This window comes from Lampris incognitus, chromosome 14, assembly GCF_029633865.1.
Source record: "Lampris incognitus isolate fLamInc1 chromosome 14, fLamInc1.hap2, whole genome shotgun sequence".
NCBI lineage: Eukaryota > Metazoa > Chordata > Actinopteri > Lampriformes > Lampridae > Lampris > Lampris incognitus.
The window spans coordinates 16,524,980-16,540,509 of record NC_079224.1 but is presented as its reverse complement, the minus strand read 5'-3'; the positions used below and the strand labels follow the sequence as shown (position 1 = coordinate 16,540,509).

Genomic DNA, 15,530 nt, shown 5'->3' with positions numbered 1-15,530 from the left:
GGTTTGAAATATCTTAGTTGACGCACACATTCAGCCCCCCTATACACTATAGGGCCAAAAGTATGTGGACACCGCTTTTTATTTGGATTTCCCCCCCCTTTTTCTCCCCAATTATATCCGGCCAATTACCTCACTCTTCCAAGCCGTCCCGATCTCTGCTCCACCCCCTCTGCTGATCTGGGGAGGGCTGCAGACTACCACATGCCTCCCCCAATACATGTGGAGTCGCCAGCCGCCTTTTCTCTCCCCAGTTCCACCCCCCCCGAACAGGCGCCCCGACCGACCAGAAGAGGCGCTAGTGCAGTGACCAGGACACATACCCACATCCGGCTTCCCACTCGCAGATACGGCCAATTGTGTCTGTGGGGACACCCGACCAAGCCGGAGGTAACACGGTGAGTTGAACTGGCGATGTTGGTAGGCAACAGAAGAGACCGCTATGCTACCCGGACACCCTAAGAGTGGACACCACTGCTAATGAATGGATTTGGCTATTTCAGCCACATCAATTGCTGGTAGATGCATAAAATCAAGCAAAATCAAACATTGGCCATAGAACGGATCATACTGAGGCGCTCATGACTTTCAATGTGGCATGCCAAATGATGCCACTTTTCTAACAAGTCAGTCTGTAGAATTTCTGCCCTGCTATATCTGCCCTGGTCAACTCTGTTATTTCAAAGTGGAAATGTCTCTGAGAAACAACAGCTCAGCTGTGAAGCGGTAGGCCACACAAGCTCACAGAATGGGATCACAGAGTGAAGAAGCGCATAGTGCGTAAAAATCATCTATCCTTAGTTGCAACATTCACTACCAAGTTTCTAACTGCCTCTAGAAGCAACATCAGCACAAGAACTTTTCATTGGGAGCTTCATGAAATGGGTCTCCATGGCTGAGCAATCAAACACAAGCACCGTGTGCAATGCCAGGCGTTGGCTGGAGTGGTATAAAGCACACCACCATTGCACTCTGAAACAGTGAAAACACATTCTCTGGAGTGATGAATTATGCTTCACTATCTGGCTGTCTGACAGACAACTGTTGGTTTGGCGGATGCCAGGAGACTGCTACCTACCCAAATGTACAGTGCTAACTGTAATGTTTGGTGTAGGAGGAATAATGGTCTGGGTCTGTTTTTCATGGTTTGGGCTATGACCCCTTTGTTCCAGTGAAGGGAAATCTTAATGCTACGGCACATGACAACATTCTAGAGAATTGTGTGGTGCCAATTTGAGGAAACAGCTTTTTGCCCAACATCAGTGTCCGACCTCACAAACGCTCTTGTGGTTGAATGGGAGCGAATCCTAGCAGCCATGTTCCGAAATCTAGTGGAATGCCTTCCCAGAAGAGTGGAGGCTGGCAACTCCATATTAATGCCCATGGCTTTAGAATGAGACGTTCAACAAATTCAACAAGATTCAACAAGCACATATGGATGTGATGCTCGGGTGCACACACATTTTGCCCATGTAGTGTATCTTAACAGAAGTTACTATTTTCATAATGTACACATGTCACTTAAAGCCTTTTTGCACAGGTTAACATCACAACCCTAGGATAAAACAGATAAAACAGATTACTCAAGTGAAGCCATCTCAGTCTTACCTTGGATTTCTAGCCTGGCCTTGGTGGTTGCTCCTCCAACAACTTGACAGCTGTACTCTCCTGAGTCTTGGGCATTGACATCATGGATGGTCAACTTCATGATCTTATCCTCCATGCTGATTTCATATTTCTGGCTCTTCTTGATGGCCTTTCCTTCCTTCGCCCAATTTACAGTGAAGCTATGTTGTGTTACCTCACAGGTGAACACAGCATTTTCCCCCAGACAGGCACTAACATTCTGTAGTCCCACTGAAACAGATGAAGCTTTGCCTGCAACAAGGTTTGATAAACAGCTCGTTATTCACCTTTGTCAGTGTTGTTGTTTTGGGTTTTTTTTATTCCCCCCCACTTTTCTCCCCAATTGTACCCATCCAATTACCCCACTCTTCCGAGCCGTCCCGGTCACTGCTACACCTTCTGTGCCGAGCCGGGGAGGGCTGCAGACTTCCACATGCCTCCTCCAATACATGTGGCGTTGCCAGCCGCTTCTTTTCACCTGACAGTGAGGAGTTTCGCCAGGGGTACATAGCACGTGAGTGGATCACACTATTCCCCCCAGTTCCCCCTCCCCCCCGAACAGGTGCCCCGACTTACCAGAGGAGGTGCTACTGCGGTGACCAGGACACATACCCATATCCGGCTTCCCACCCGCAGACACGGCCAATTGTGTCTGTAGGGACGCCTGACCAAGCCAGAGGTAACACAGGGATTCGAACCGGCGATCCCCGTGTTGGTAGCCAACGGAATAGACCTCCATGCTACCCGGACGCCCCTTGTCAGTCTTGGTTTGCATAATTTAATCTACTAAGGCCAGTCAATCTAAAAAAGTTTTTGAAGGTCTTGAAGACATGGAACCTCACCTTCAACTGCTAGCGTTGTCTTGGAGCTTAGGTCTTTAATGTTGAAGACCACCTCTCCGGCATCAGCAGGGACAACATCTTCGATGGTCAGTATATACTTGCGTCCTTTACTGGAGACTTTGAAGCGTCCTCCGTTTTTAATGGTCTGGCCATTAAGGGTCCATGAACAGTCGTCTGTGCTCTCCCGAGACAGAATGCATTCAAAGCTACATGTCTCTCCCTCATTCACCTCTACTGCCTTCAGCCATTTGGTGATACCGATACCAATTTCTACATTCAAGACAGAGAAGACAAGGTGTATTCTACATCATCATGAGGACTTTGAGAATACCGTGGCCTCGCACAGAATTAGAAAGATAAAAAGCACACTGAAAGTTACTTTGCTACCTAAGATACAGCAGAGGACCAGAACATGAGAACATAAAGAAAACCCAACTGCAGATTTATCGTGATATTTTGAAGAAAAGTCTTTCAAAACACTATTGTGGAATAAACCTGCCACGCAAGCACATTTTTCTACATTGATCTTTAACAACCAAGAAAATCCTCACATTTTATGTTCAGCAGCTGATAATAACTAATCCTTCTCCTTTAACTGACTGAATTACTCCTGAAATACAGTGTGATGATTTTGCATATTGTAGCGAATTCGGGGGGGCAACCACAGGAACCACTGCAGCCAGGATGTGAACCCGTATCGCCCGTACCGCGGGAGACATCGCTAACCGCTCGACTAAAGGGTCCAACCCGTTAGCCAAAGGCTAATGTGTCTACTTATCCATACACGTTACACCACTTCCCTCCTTCGGAAGCGCGTCCGCGCGCATCCCACTTCTGACACCAATGTAGCAAATTCGGGGGGCAACCACAGGAACCGCGGCAGTTCCTGTGGTTGCCCCCCAAATTCGCTACAATATTGATTTTTTTCATGATTTCATAATTATTTTTTTTTAAAGGAAAGATAAGTAAAATAGAGATGGCTATATCTGATACATTCTCTACACCGAACAGTGATCATGTAATAATAAATCTGGTTTCACCTCCAGAAGCTACCTTATTCTGTTTCAGTGTAACTGATGGTAATCTGTTGAACAAAGTGGTAGGCAAAGTCGCAAGCATCACTAAATGTTACAGCTCAGGATAAAAAAAAAAAGAATTATAGCAACCTTAATTTTGAGGCTCATCTCAAAAATGAACCAAACCTGCCTTTTATAACTTAAAACTGAAATCTGTGCTTTTTTCTCCATTAATGAATAGTTATTAAATCAATTTGAACCATAGAGTAAGGTGACATACGTAATATTGATAATAATTTTATTTACCATTGTGATGGCCACAGTTAAATAAGTAAAAGTATTGGGAATGAGTTAAAACCAGCTCATATGTGCGAAACAAAACAAACCTCTTACAGTGACCTTTGACTTAGAAACCTCGGTTCCAAGGTCACAGATGTACTCGCCGGCATCTTCCTTGGTGACATCCTTGATGATCAGTCCCAGGGATTTGCCAGTGTGAAGGAGTTCATACTTAGGTCCTGCTTTCAGGACAATAGCATCTTTCTTCCATGTCGGGGACACCCTGGGCTTGGACGCCTCACATGCCAGAGTGATCATGCCTTTTTCCTCTCCAACAACATCGTCCAAAGACTTCAGGAACACCGCATATTTCTCTGGTGGGTGATTGAGAACAATATGCACGACTGAAGAACATGTGCTGTTCCTACCTGCCCACTCCATAAGGCTGAACTATGAGTGCAGGTCTTACCTTTAACCCTCAGTGTGACAGACTCTTTCACCTTACGGCATTTGAAGGTGATGATGCCCCCATCTTGAGGTGCCAAGTTCTTAAGGGTAAGCTTGTGCACCTTTCCCTCATGCGTGATGGTGTTGACTTCATTGGTGAAGAGCACCTTATCATTCAGAAGCCACTGTGCCTCTTCATCTGCATAGTTAATCTCGCAGGTGAACACGGCATCACTGTCTTCATCAACCTCTGTGTCTGCTAGGTGCTTAGCAATCATAATTTCACGCACTAAAACAGTAAAGGAAGAACATTATTTTAGTATAATGAGTTAAAATCAAATGCTTAGAGGATATTTCCATGGCAGAATAATCTTCGAAATTTACACAGGGATTGACCACACACAGTACCTTCAACAGTAAGTGTGGCTTTAGTCTCCGCAGCACCTGACTGACAGTGGTACTCTCCACTATCCTCTCCAGTCAGTTTTTGAATGGTAAGCTGAGCTCGCGAAGCATCTTGTCGAATGGTGTACTTGTCTGATGCTGCCAGAAGTGCTTGACCTTTGAACCAGCTAACCTCTTTAGGTGAGGTGGAGAATTTACAGCGCAGTGTAGCTGAGGCTTTCTCCTTAACCTTCACATCTTTGATGGGTTCTACAACCTCAAGAGGACGCTCTAAATGAGAAGAATGTAAGTGCGTGGTTACTTATGACTGAATCCCTTGCAGATGTTTTGTGACATGCAGGTATAATAGCAAATCATATGTACTTGTTTTCCACTAAAGTTCACACTTTTACCTTTGATTGTCAGTTGGGCCACGGATTTGCTCTTTCCAGCAGTGAACTGCACAGTTCCTGTCATGGACGCTTTGGTTTTCTTGAAGGTGAGGCGCTGCATTGTGCCCTCTTTTTCCAGCTCAACATCCACACTCTCCTGCACGGCGACTCCGTTCAGAGTCCATACAGGAGGGTTTACCAGTTCCATGCTGATTTCAACCTCGAAGACGGCAGCGAAGGGCTCGGTCACTTCCACTGCACTCAGCTCTCGTACAATGCTAATGGACTGTTCTGGAAGTGCCACGGAAAAGAATGGGCCGGTTTAAGGCTGTGGTCACTGATTTTAATCACAGAATGCTAATCACAGTAGTATTCAGGGGAACGTAACACTACCCAATAGTTAAGGTAGCAGTGTTAAATGTATATATTAACAATTACATTGTATTATTTGAGCAGATGTTATCTCTTTGCCAGAATTATGCTGCACCCTTAATTCTTCAGAATTATGTTTATATAGTATATATACTCACTTGATTTTTTGCACAAGTTATGCAAAAATGAAGTCCTTTTTGACTATTTCATCAAAATGAATCAGTCATACCAGCAACCATGAACTCAAAGTAACTGGTCTCTATGAGCAAGAAAAGAAGCTTGTAACGATCCCTGACTAATATACAATGGTAATGTGATACCAATCGTCTCAGCTTATACACTGAGCTTATTTCTTTTTTTTTATTTTTCCCCCCAGTTGTACCTGGCCAATTACCCCATTCTTCCAAGCCATCCCAGTCGCTGCTCCACCCCGTCTGCCGAGCCAGGGAGGGCTGCAGACTACCTACCACATGCCTCCTCTAATACATGTGGAGTCGCCAGCTGCTTCTTTTCACCTGACAGTGAGGAGTTTTGCCAGGGGGACGTAGCGCGTGGGAGGATCACGCTATCCCCCCCCCCCCCCCCGAGCAGGCGCCCCGACTGACCAGAGGAGGCGCTAATGCAGCGACCAGGACATATACCCACATCTGGCTTCCCACCCACAGACACGGCCAATTGTGTCTGTAGGGACGCCCGACCAAGCCGGACCGGCAATCCCTGTGTTGGTAGGCAATGGAATAGACTGCCACACTACCTTGATGCCCCACTTCAAGCTTATTTCTGCACAGAACTAAATTTAAATTCTATTAAGAAGCTTCGCAGATCATAAATGAATGATGGACAAATTGCACACCACATGTTAGCAGTACATGACGGTTAAGCTTGCTCTATACTTGGACATTAAATAAATCAAAAAGCCAAATGCTATTTTTATGTGATGGGTTTGCTTACTTAATCTGCAATGGTATTAAAGGTTTAAAGACTTATGCCACTTATCTGTTAGGACTAGAATGTTACAGAATAGGTAAAGTGTGTCTTTTGCAAACTTTCTTTTACACCATTTACCATAACTAGTTGGCAAACAGACACACAGACATTAGATAGATAGATAGATAGATAGATAGATAGATAGATAGATAGATAGATAGATAGATAGATAGATAGATAGATAGATAGATAGATAGATAGGCAGGCTAATACCTCATTGACTGGCAGTCTGATGGCATGAATGTATTTATACGGTTATATACACACACCGATCAGCCAAAACATTAAAACCACTGACAGATGAAGTGAAAAACATGGATTATCTTGTTACAACCCACAGAAGAGCCACTGTAGCTCAAACTGCTGAAAAAGTTAATGCTGGCTATGAAAGACAGGTGTCAGAACACACAGTGCATCACAGCTTGCTACATGTGGGGTTGCATAGCCGCAGACCAGTCAGAGTGCCCATGACACGTACCACCTACCTAAACATTGCTGCAGACCAGGTACAACCCTTCATAGCAACGGTATTCCCTGATGGCAGTGGCCTCTTTCAGCAGGATAATGCACCCTACCACACTGCAAAAATTGTGCAGGAATAGTTTTAGGAACGTGCCAAAGGGTTCAAGGTGTTGCCTTGGCCTCCAAATTCCCCAGATCTCAATCCGATTGAGCATCTGTCGCATGTGGTGAAAAAAACAAGTCTGATCCATGGCAGCCTCACCTCGCAACTTACAAAACTTAAAGGATCTGCTGCTAACATCTTGGCGTCAGATACCACAGGACACCTTCAGAGGTCTTGTGGAGTCCATGCCTTGATAGGTCAGAGTTGTTTTGGTGGCACGAGGGGAACCTACACAATATTAGGCAGGTGGTTTTAATGTTTTGGCTGATCGGTGTACGGTCTCTATTACTGACCATATAAATACAAGCCAAGTAAAACCGACACCTCTTTTTACAATACACTTTTATAATATTCCACCTGTTTACCTTCCACAAGTAATTTACAGGATGTCTTGTCATCAACGGCATCACAGGTGTACGTGTCTTCATCCCCTGACCCAACATCATTGATGGTGAGTTTTCGGTACACATCCTCACTGTTTATCTCGTACTTCTTGCTGGGCTTGATCTCTGTCTTGTTCTTGTACCACTTCACCTTGGCACTGGCACGTGACACTTGGCATTCGAGGTGACCACGATGCTTATACATCGCTATCTTATCCCTGAGTTTCTTCACAAACTTGACAGGCAACTCTACGGCAACAATAACAACGCCGTGTCAATGTAAGCCGTTCATGAGTATTCAACAAGGGAATATCAAACGTCTTTAATGCCAAAGCCTTTGAAAGCACTAATGCTTGCTATAGCCATGGCAAGTGGGCCTAAAAATTGTAGTGGGTTGGGACTAGGGAGAGAGAGACGACCTGTGAGTCGGGTTTAATGGCGGTGTGTACAGCTTGGTTGTGGCCGACAACAGGTATGAATAAAGCAATGCTCAGTTGTAAGTTTCAAAGTGTATTTTTTTTAATAGCAGTGAACACTACAATGCTTTATTTTAAAATTAAATACGTTTAATTGACGAGTAACAATTTTACATTGTTACATTGTATTTAATTCCATGAAATTATATTTTATTTAAAATGTAAATATACTTAATTGATACGTTTAATTGACAAGTAACAACTTTATATTAATCCAAAGGAATTGAATCGAGTGCAACTGGACTTGGTATATATCCGTGATGTTTCACCTCTCATCCAAGAGGCTTCCTCAGTTCGTGCCTTTCTAGACCAAGCTAGTCTAGCTAGTCAGACTAGCTAGTCAGACCAAATTAGTCAGACTAGCTTGGTCTAGTCAGAAAGGCACGAACTGATGAAGCCTCTTGGATGAGAGGCGAAACACCTTCACGGATATATACCAAGTCCAGTTGCACTCGATTCAATTCCTTTGGATAACCATGACCTGGATGAATGAGAACATTCACAGACATCTTTATATTAAGTTACATTGTATTCAATTCCATGAAATTATATTTTATTTAAAATGCAAATATACTTAATTGATACGTTTAATTAACGAGTAACAGTTTCATATTAAGTTACATTGTATTTAATTCCATGAAATTATATTTGATTTAACATGTAAATATATTTAATTGATATGTTTAATTGACGAGTAACAGTTTTATATTAAGTTACATTCTGTTTAATTCCATTAAATTATATTTAATTTAAAATGCAAACATACTTAATTGATCGCCTTTAGTTTTCAATTAATTTTTATAACACCCACCCCTCTTATGCAGCCTTCATTTAAACATTGCCAGATAGGTTAAGTATATCACAACAATAAAATATGGGTCATTATTGTATTTCAACACGTTTTTTGTTTTCCAAATAAACGCGAGTTGCTCCATCATGCATAACAACATTCCCATTTATTTGCTGTATAATATAATCTGTTTGATAGAAAGCCAAACTAGAAAAACTGGATTTACCTTTCACTTTTAATTTTGCAGCTGAAGAGGCTTTCTCGGCTGTAAATTTAATCTCACCAATATCTTCCGGAGTCACAGACCTAAAGAGCAGCACGTAGGTTCTACCTATGGTAAAAAATAACAACAAATAAAAAATAACAACTTGAGGTAAAAAACTAGTTATCGCTGCGAAAGACATATCACAGACACAGTATTAACAGTATACCTACACACATTTTATGAGTAGATATCAGTAATTGCTACATTTTTATGGCCTCACCTTCTTGTCTCATCTTGACGTTGTCACCAGCTTTGAGTTTTGTGCTTCCTCTGTACCAGTAGCAGTCCACCTCATCATGTGAGATTTCACAAACAAATGAAGCACTCTCCTTCTCTATCACTTCCACATCCTCCAGTTTCTTGACAATCTTAATGTCTCTTGCTGAACAAGAAATATTATTTAGTGTACTCTATGAAGCTTCCGCTGTGAATTTCTTTGGCGACAGGCAGCGTGTAATAAAAGTACTGCTATCATCGCAAGGACTTTGTCCTACATGATATCAATGAAACAACTGAGAATTACCGTGAACAGTGAGCTTGGCTGATGTGTTATCATCCGAGGTGCGACAGATGTAAGTGCCCTGATCTTCTGATGTACATTTGTAGATGAGCAGAATGCGCTTGAGGCCCTGGGAGTGGATGCCATAGTTCTTCCCTGGTTTCACCTCCATATCACCCTGTTGAGTTTATTTTTCAGCATATCTGCATCACATTCCTTCCACTAAACATATTTACACAAGTTTAAATATTTCATGGCTACCTTGTACTGGCTCTTTACATGGCTAAAGACTGAAATCATCACTTCTCACCTTGAACCATTTAACATCTGCATTGGTTCTCGACACTTCACATTCAAAGGTGACCTTCTCCTTCACAGGTACGCTGATATCCATAAGGGGATTCGATATCATTGCAGGAGGTTCTATGGAAGCAATATCCATTGGGTTATAATTCCAGCAAACACGCTTCTGCAACCAGTAACAGCAACTAAGAGCAACAGTTTAACAAATCACTACTAATTGAAAACGTACCTGTCACAATTAGTTTGCCAGACGTATGGACCCCTTCTGCTTGGAATGCAATGGTTCCTGCATCCTCCATCCTAAGGTGGGACAGAGTGAGGGCGTGCTTGTTTCCGAAGGCTGTCATACGACAGTTGGACCCCGACTTGATCTTGGCCCCATCCTTGGTCCAGGAGCCTTCAACATCAGCCTGACTGAGCTCAACCTCCAGAGTTACCGTCTCTGTCTCATGAACCTTAGTTTCTGTCAGGCCTTTGACCACCTGTATCTTTCTCACTGTAGAGGAGAAAATGGTTGGAAAAGCCAAATTCTACAGGCAAAACAGTTGTACTCTGTCAGAAAATCTCATGCTCAGTGAACTTTCAAGGCTGGTTTTTGAGTTTAAATATTGCAACTGTGTAATAAAAACATGCAAAGAAAAATCAATCTTACTCTCCACAGTGAGCTTAGCCTGTGTCTTGTCATCCAGAGTTTCACAGGAGTAGAAACCACGGTCAGCATAAGTCACACTTTTAAAGACCAGAGATTGCTTGGCCCCATCCACCCGAATCTCTATGTTCCCTGAGGGCTGCAGCACTACACCGTTCTTCATCCATCTGACCTCAGCTGATGGTTTACTGAGTTCCATGTCCAGCTTCACCTCCGTCTGCTCCTCCACTGTCAAATTCTCTAACTTCTTCTTAAATGTCACAGGTACTTCTGGTGAGAGCACAGAGAATGCCTAGACATTACATTCATTCATTCATTCATTGTCTATACCCGCATTATCCAGTTTAGAGTTGCAGGGGTACTGGGGTCTCTCCCAGCAGGCATTGGGCAGAAGGCAGGGAGACACTTTAGATATCAGGGACCCCACACACAAAACCACTTTCTAACTACATATACCTATGGGCAATTTAGAGTCTCCAGTTCACCTAGTGTGCATGTCTTTGCACCGTGAGAGGAAACAGGGATACACTGTGGAAACCTACACAACACAAGCACATAAAAACTCCACACAGAAAGGCTGAGGGTCAAACCCAGGATTGTTTCACTGTGAGACAATGGTAACTACTAAGACACAGTGCCACCTTGTGAAATTACAGTTGTTTTACAAAAATGCATATATTTTCCTTTTACCAAAAGCATGGTCTTACGTTGCACTTGCAGAGTAGCTTTGCAGCCTTTCCCTTCTACATCCATGCTGATCTCTCCAGCATCCTTCTGGGTGACAGAGGTGATGGTAAGTGAGTGACTTGTGCCACCATGCTCGATCTTATACTTTGGCCCGGCAGAAACGGATATATTGTTGTGGAACCATTTAACATGGACATCTGCTGGGGTAACGGTGCACTTAAAAATGGCATCCTTGCCATCCATCGCAGCTACATTGTTCAGTTTGGCAGTCAGCCTGACTTGTTTGGGTGCTGAAAAGAAGCAACAAAATTATATTAATTGGATTAGAATAAAATAAAAGAATGGTTCTACTTGAATACATCTAGTGTGCATGTTTAACCTCCATGATGGATTCAAAGAGTAATTGATTGCTACCTCTTGACGTGACTTTTGCAGAGGTCTTGTCATTTTTACATTCACAGCTGTATTCTCCCTCATCCTCCTTAGTCATGCCAGTCACAGTAAGGATCCGCTTGGCGCCCTCTGTACTGATGCAGAACCGGCCCCCAGGCTTAATCTCATGACCACTGAGGCGCCAAAGAACGTCTCCTGAGGCTTGGTTCAGCTCGCACATGAGACTAAGTATGCCACCCAGCTCCGTGGTGACAGACTTCAAAGGCACCACAAACTTCACAGGTGACTCTAAACAGAATTTGGACAGCAGAAGAACATTTGCTATCTGTAGGAATTAACCTGTAATGCATATTTCTTCTCCAGCCATTATCTCATTTTCTTAAAGAACAGGCTAACCTTTGACCTGAACTTTGAACTCCAGTTTGTCATCAGCAGTGTGGCAGGAGTATGTTCCACTGTCTTTGGCTTCAGTAGATTTTATGATCAGAGTGCGGGAGAGGCCATCTTTTCTCATTTCAAACCTGTTGCCCTCCTTGAGCTGTATTCCATCCTTAAACCACCTCACGCTGGCACTCTCTGAGGTCAGTTCAGTGGTCAGCACAATATTCTCACTTGCTTGAACAATACATGTGTCTTTCACAGACTTCTGGAACTTTGCAGCTGAATCTGTTGAGATACGGAGAATATATATAATTCTTTTTTTCCCCCTTTTTCTCCCTAATTGTACTTGGCTGATTACCCAACTCTTCCGAGCCATCCCTGTCACTGCTCCATCCCCTCTGCTGCTCCGGGGAGGGCTGTAGACTACCACATGCCTCCTCCAATACTATGAAGTCGCCAGCCGCTTCTTTTCACCTGACACACAGGAGTTTCGCCAGGGGAACGTAGTACGTGGGAGGATCACGCTATTCCCCCCAGTTACCCCTCCCCCTGAACAGGCACCCCGACTGACCAGAGGAGGCGCTGGTGCAGTGACCAGGACACATACCCACATCCAGCTTCCCACCCACAGACACGGCCAATTGTGTCTGTAGGGATCCCCGACCAAGCCGGAGGTAACACGGGGATCCAAACTGGCGATCCCCGTGTTGGTGGGCAACAGGATAGACCGCTATGCTACCTGGACACCCGAATATATGTAATTCTTTGAGCAGATCTAAAATCAAGTTGGGGTGAACGTTTTAATGGATTTTACCTGCTGCCTGTAGTCTGAATACCAGCTTCTCTGTCCCGGCCTCACAGGTGTACTCTCCAGCATCTTTTCTCTCCATCTTCTCGATCACCAGCTGACGATTGCTGCCTTTAGACTCCATGTGGACTTCCTTGCTAGATGACAGCAGCTTGCCATCCTTGTACCACTTCACCTCCATTTTGGAATCAGACACCTCACAGCTGAGAGTGGCTTTCTGGGAAAGAGAAGCTTTTACCTCTTTCTGCACAGATTCCTTGTTGGAGAAGGCCACTTTTGCTTCTGTGAAGAAAAAAAAAACGTAGATGTGCCAAGTACCAACCAAATATATTTTCAATAATCTAATTTTTATATAATAAAATTTTATTATTTTTAACATCAATAGTAACCTTATTAATTTTTGTTACAGGCCTGAGCTTGATAGAATAATAAACAGATGAATATTGAGTGAATTAGTAGGAAAAAAAACAAAATAAAATAAAAACAAATCATGAACGCATACATCAATCATAGAAAGATACATTCCACACACTATTGCTTATACACAAATCATTCATAGAGTGAATTGTAGAAGGGCTTCGGAGCTTTCCAGTCCATTGCATCACTTCCTCTTTGCATTAAGTTACTAAGATCATTGGGCAAATTAGTTATCAGTGGCTGCCATACATTTATGAAGCTGCTCTCATTTCCTTTTATTTTGGCACCGAGTCTTTCCATGGGAAGTATTCTGAAGATTTCTCTATAACATTGCATTAGAGATGCCCCCCCTTGGATTCAGTTAAATAGTGTGCATTTTCTTGAAAGCCACTTTATTTGACATTGTATAAATATATATATGTGTGTGTGTGTGTGTGTGTGTGTGTGTGTGTGTGTGTGTGTGTGTGTGTGTGTGTGTGTGTGTGTGTGTGTGTGTGTGTGTGTGTGTTTATACACAAAATTGATCATTGTTTTCAGCTTCATTGTTTAGAAGGGTGGGGATACCTGTGGTCGGTTTAGACTGAAGAGGTCACTAAGATAAGTGATGAAACGTTTCTGTCAATAAACATTGTGTCCAGATGAACTGATTCAACTTGCTTTGATTTTCTTACCTGGATTATTGAGCATGCATAAATACAATCATCAACACCGTGTTGTTCATTCTTTGTATTGACCAGTTATCTACTGCACCTGTTTGATTGTCTCCACCATACTTCAAACTTCATCAGCAGTGGCAAATAAAAAAATCTTTTTGTTGTGTGCGAAACAAAGGGTAGCTGGATACTGCATCCTGAACCTAATATTTTTACAGTCAGCTGTTCGCACACGACATTAAAGCTTCTCCGCTGCTGCAGTACGCTTGTTCGGTGGTATGTCATGCCGAATGGTGATCTTAGTTCCCTTATATTCCAGCTTTTGTTTCACATTGAAGGTCGCCAGAATTTTCATCTTGTCGTTCGGGTTGTGGAGCTTCATAACGACAACATGGGGAACAACAGCTTTGTGCTGACTAAGACTTCTGTGATGTCTATCCAGGGGGATCTTGCCCTTCTTGGTCTCCAGACTGAGAATTTTGGGCAACCATGTTTTGAAAAAGGACAGGGCATTTCTTCCTTCAATCCCCTCATTGACACTGAAAATCTGAATGTTGTGTCTATGGGATCTCCCCTCCTGGCCATCCATCCGGTGAGTAAGGGCAACTAATTTCCCCTCAGTGTCTGTTAGTCTAGTCTCTAAACTAGCAATAGGATCTTCTGCATTGGAACTGTGATTTTTGGCTTCCACAATACAATGTGAGTTCTGCTTGAATTTTGTTGTGATGAAATTGAGCTCGTTGGAAAACTCAGGCAGTTTCTCTTCCATCACAGCCGTGACTTTTCTCGTGATTTCCATTGCCAAATTATCAATGTCTGTAGGCAAGCTCTTGGGCAAGCTGACATTAGCTTCTTCTAAGTTGCCATCTTTGTTAGCCATTTCATTAGCTTGCCTACAAGCACCTCTTTGGGGTCTTTGTTTTTGGGTTCCATCTGATGATATTTCTTTACTGGACATGTTTAGTAACTACTTACTGTTCTGTGTACTTAGTTTGGCTACAAATTAAGAGATAAAACACATAAGTATGGACGAGGACCCAGCCAACTTCACCGTTTCCGTCAGCAATGTACAGCCTGGTGTGCTGTCTGAGGATGAGCTTTCCCTCGCTGCTTCAGGTAGCATCTCAAAGGAGGTTGAAGGCAGATGTGGAGGTGAAGAAGAGCCTTCCCAGGTCTTCGGTGCTGGAGACTTTCTGACCGAGATCGACGGCTCCACAGCCTTGATAAACTGGTGCTGCTGCATGGCCGAGTGTCCTGAAGTGCCATGGCCAGCACCAACTCCTCTCCAACAGCTAACCTGACTCACAGGTAATTATATTCTCCCCCCGGCAGCTTGCTGCAATGAGAGACAAATTGCCCGTCTTCCCCGACTTTGTGAAGAAGCTCACATGGTCCCAGGAAACTCCTAAGGCTCTGCTCTCACTGCCGTTTTCCCAGTTCTTGGACTTGGATGGAGGTTGCGGGACTAGCTAACATTCTTCCAATGGATGAGATGCTGGCATCCCACTTGGCACCTAAGTCTAACTCCGCAAGCAGCAAACCCACTCTTCCCAGCAAGTAGTGTAGATTCTCTGCCTCTCAGCTCGAGAAAATATATCGCTGATAGGGGCTGGCTGCTCATGCGCTTAACACGGCTTCAATGGTGCAGGCTTATCAAGTGTAGATGCTATGGGATTTACACAAGGCAATGGTGAAGAAAGACACTCCCACCAGACTGAAGCACGCAGGATGGTGGATGTCATCCTGCAGCTCTCCAACTCAGTGGCCATCGCTTTGAGAAAAAGCATGACTAAGACGGTGGTCTCCCACCATCACCTGTGGCTAACACTCACGAAGCTGAATGAGATGCAGCATGCCAA

The 15,530-nt window shown here is 43.6% G+C and overlaps 1 protein-coding gene across 1 annotated transcript in view; it reads right to left on the bottom strand.

Annotated features, from left to right (window-relative positions):
• The window catches only part of LOC130124347 (obscurin-like), a 108,431-nt gene that overhangs the window by 78,360 nt on the left and 14,541 nt on the right, over positions 1–15,530 (bottom strand). Inside the window, exons 14-32 of the mRNA XM_056293804.1 lie at positions 14,718–14,925; positions 13,936–14,564; positions 12,608–12,883; positions 11,809–12,078; positions 11,434–11,700; positions 11,040–11,309; positions 10,336–10,602; positions 9,913–10,179; positions 9,691–9,803; positions 9,405–9,558; positions 9,102–9,263; positions 8,843–8,947; positions 7,333–7,599; positions 5,005–5,274; positions 4,616–4,882; positions 4,230–4,496; positions 3,868–4,134; positions 2,466–2,735; positions 1,606–1,875 (exon numbers count right to left, since the gene is read on the bottom strand). Of these exons, the coding sequence (XP_056149779.1) occupies positions 1,606–1,875; positions 2,466–2,735; positions 3,868–4,134; positions 4,230–4,496; positions 4,616–4,882; positions 5,005–5,274; positions 7,333–7,599; positions 8,843–8,947; positions 9,102–9,263; positions 9,405–9,558; positions 9,691–9,803; positions 9,913–10,179; positions 10,336–10,602; positions 11,040–11,309; positions 11,434–11,700; positions 11,809–12,078; positions 12,608–12,883; positions 13,936–14,564; positions 14,718–14,925 (4,866 nt within the window). The remainder of the gene's footprint in view (positions 1–1,605; positions 1,876–2,465; positions 2,736–3,867; positions 4,135–4,229; positions 4,497–4,615; positions 4,883–5,004; positions 5,275–7,332; positions 7,600–8,842; positions 8,948–9,101; positions 9,264–9,404; positions 9,559–9,690; positions 9,804–9,912; positions 10,180–10,335; positions 10,603–11,039; positions 11,310–11,433; positions 11,701–11,808; positions 12,079–12,607; positions 12,884–13,935; positions 14,565–14,717; positions 14,926–15,530) is intronic.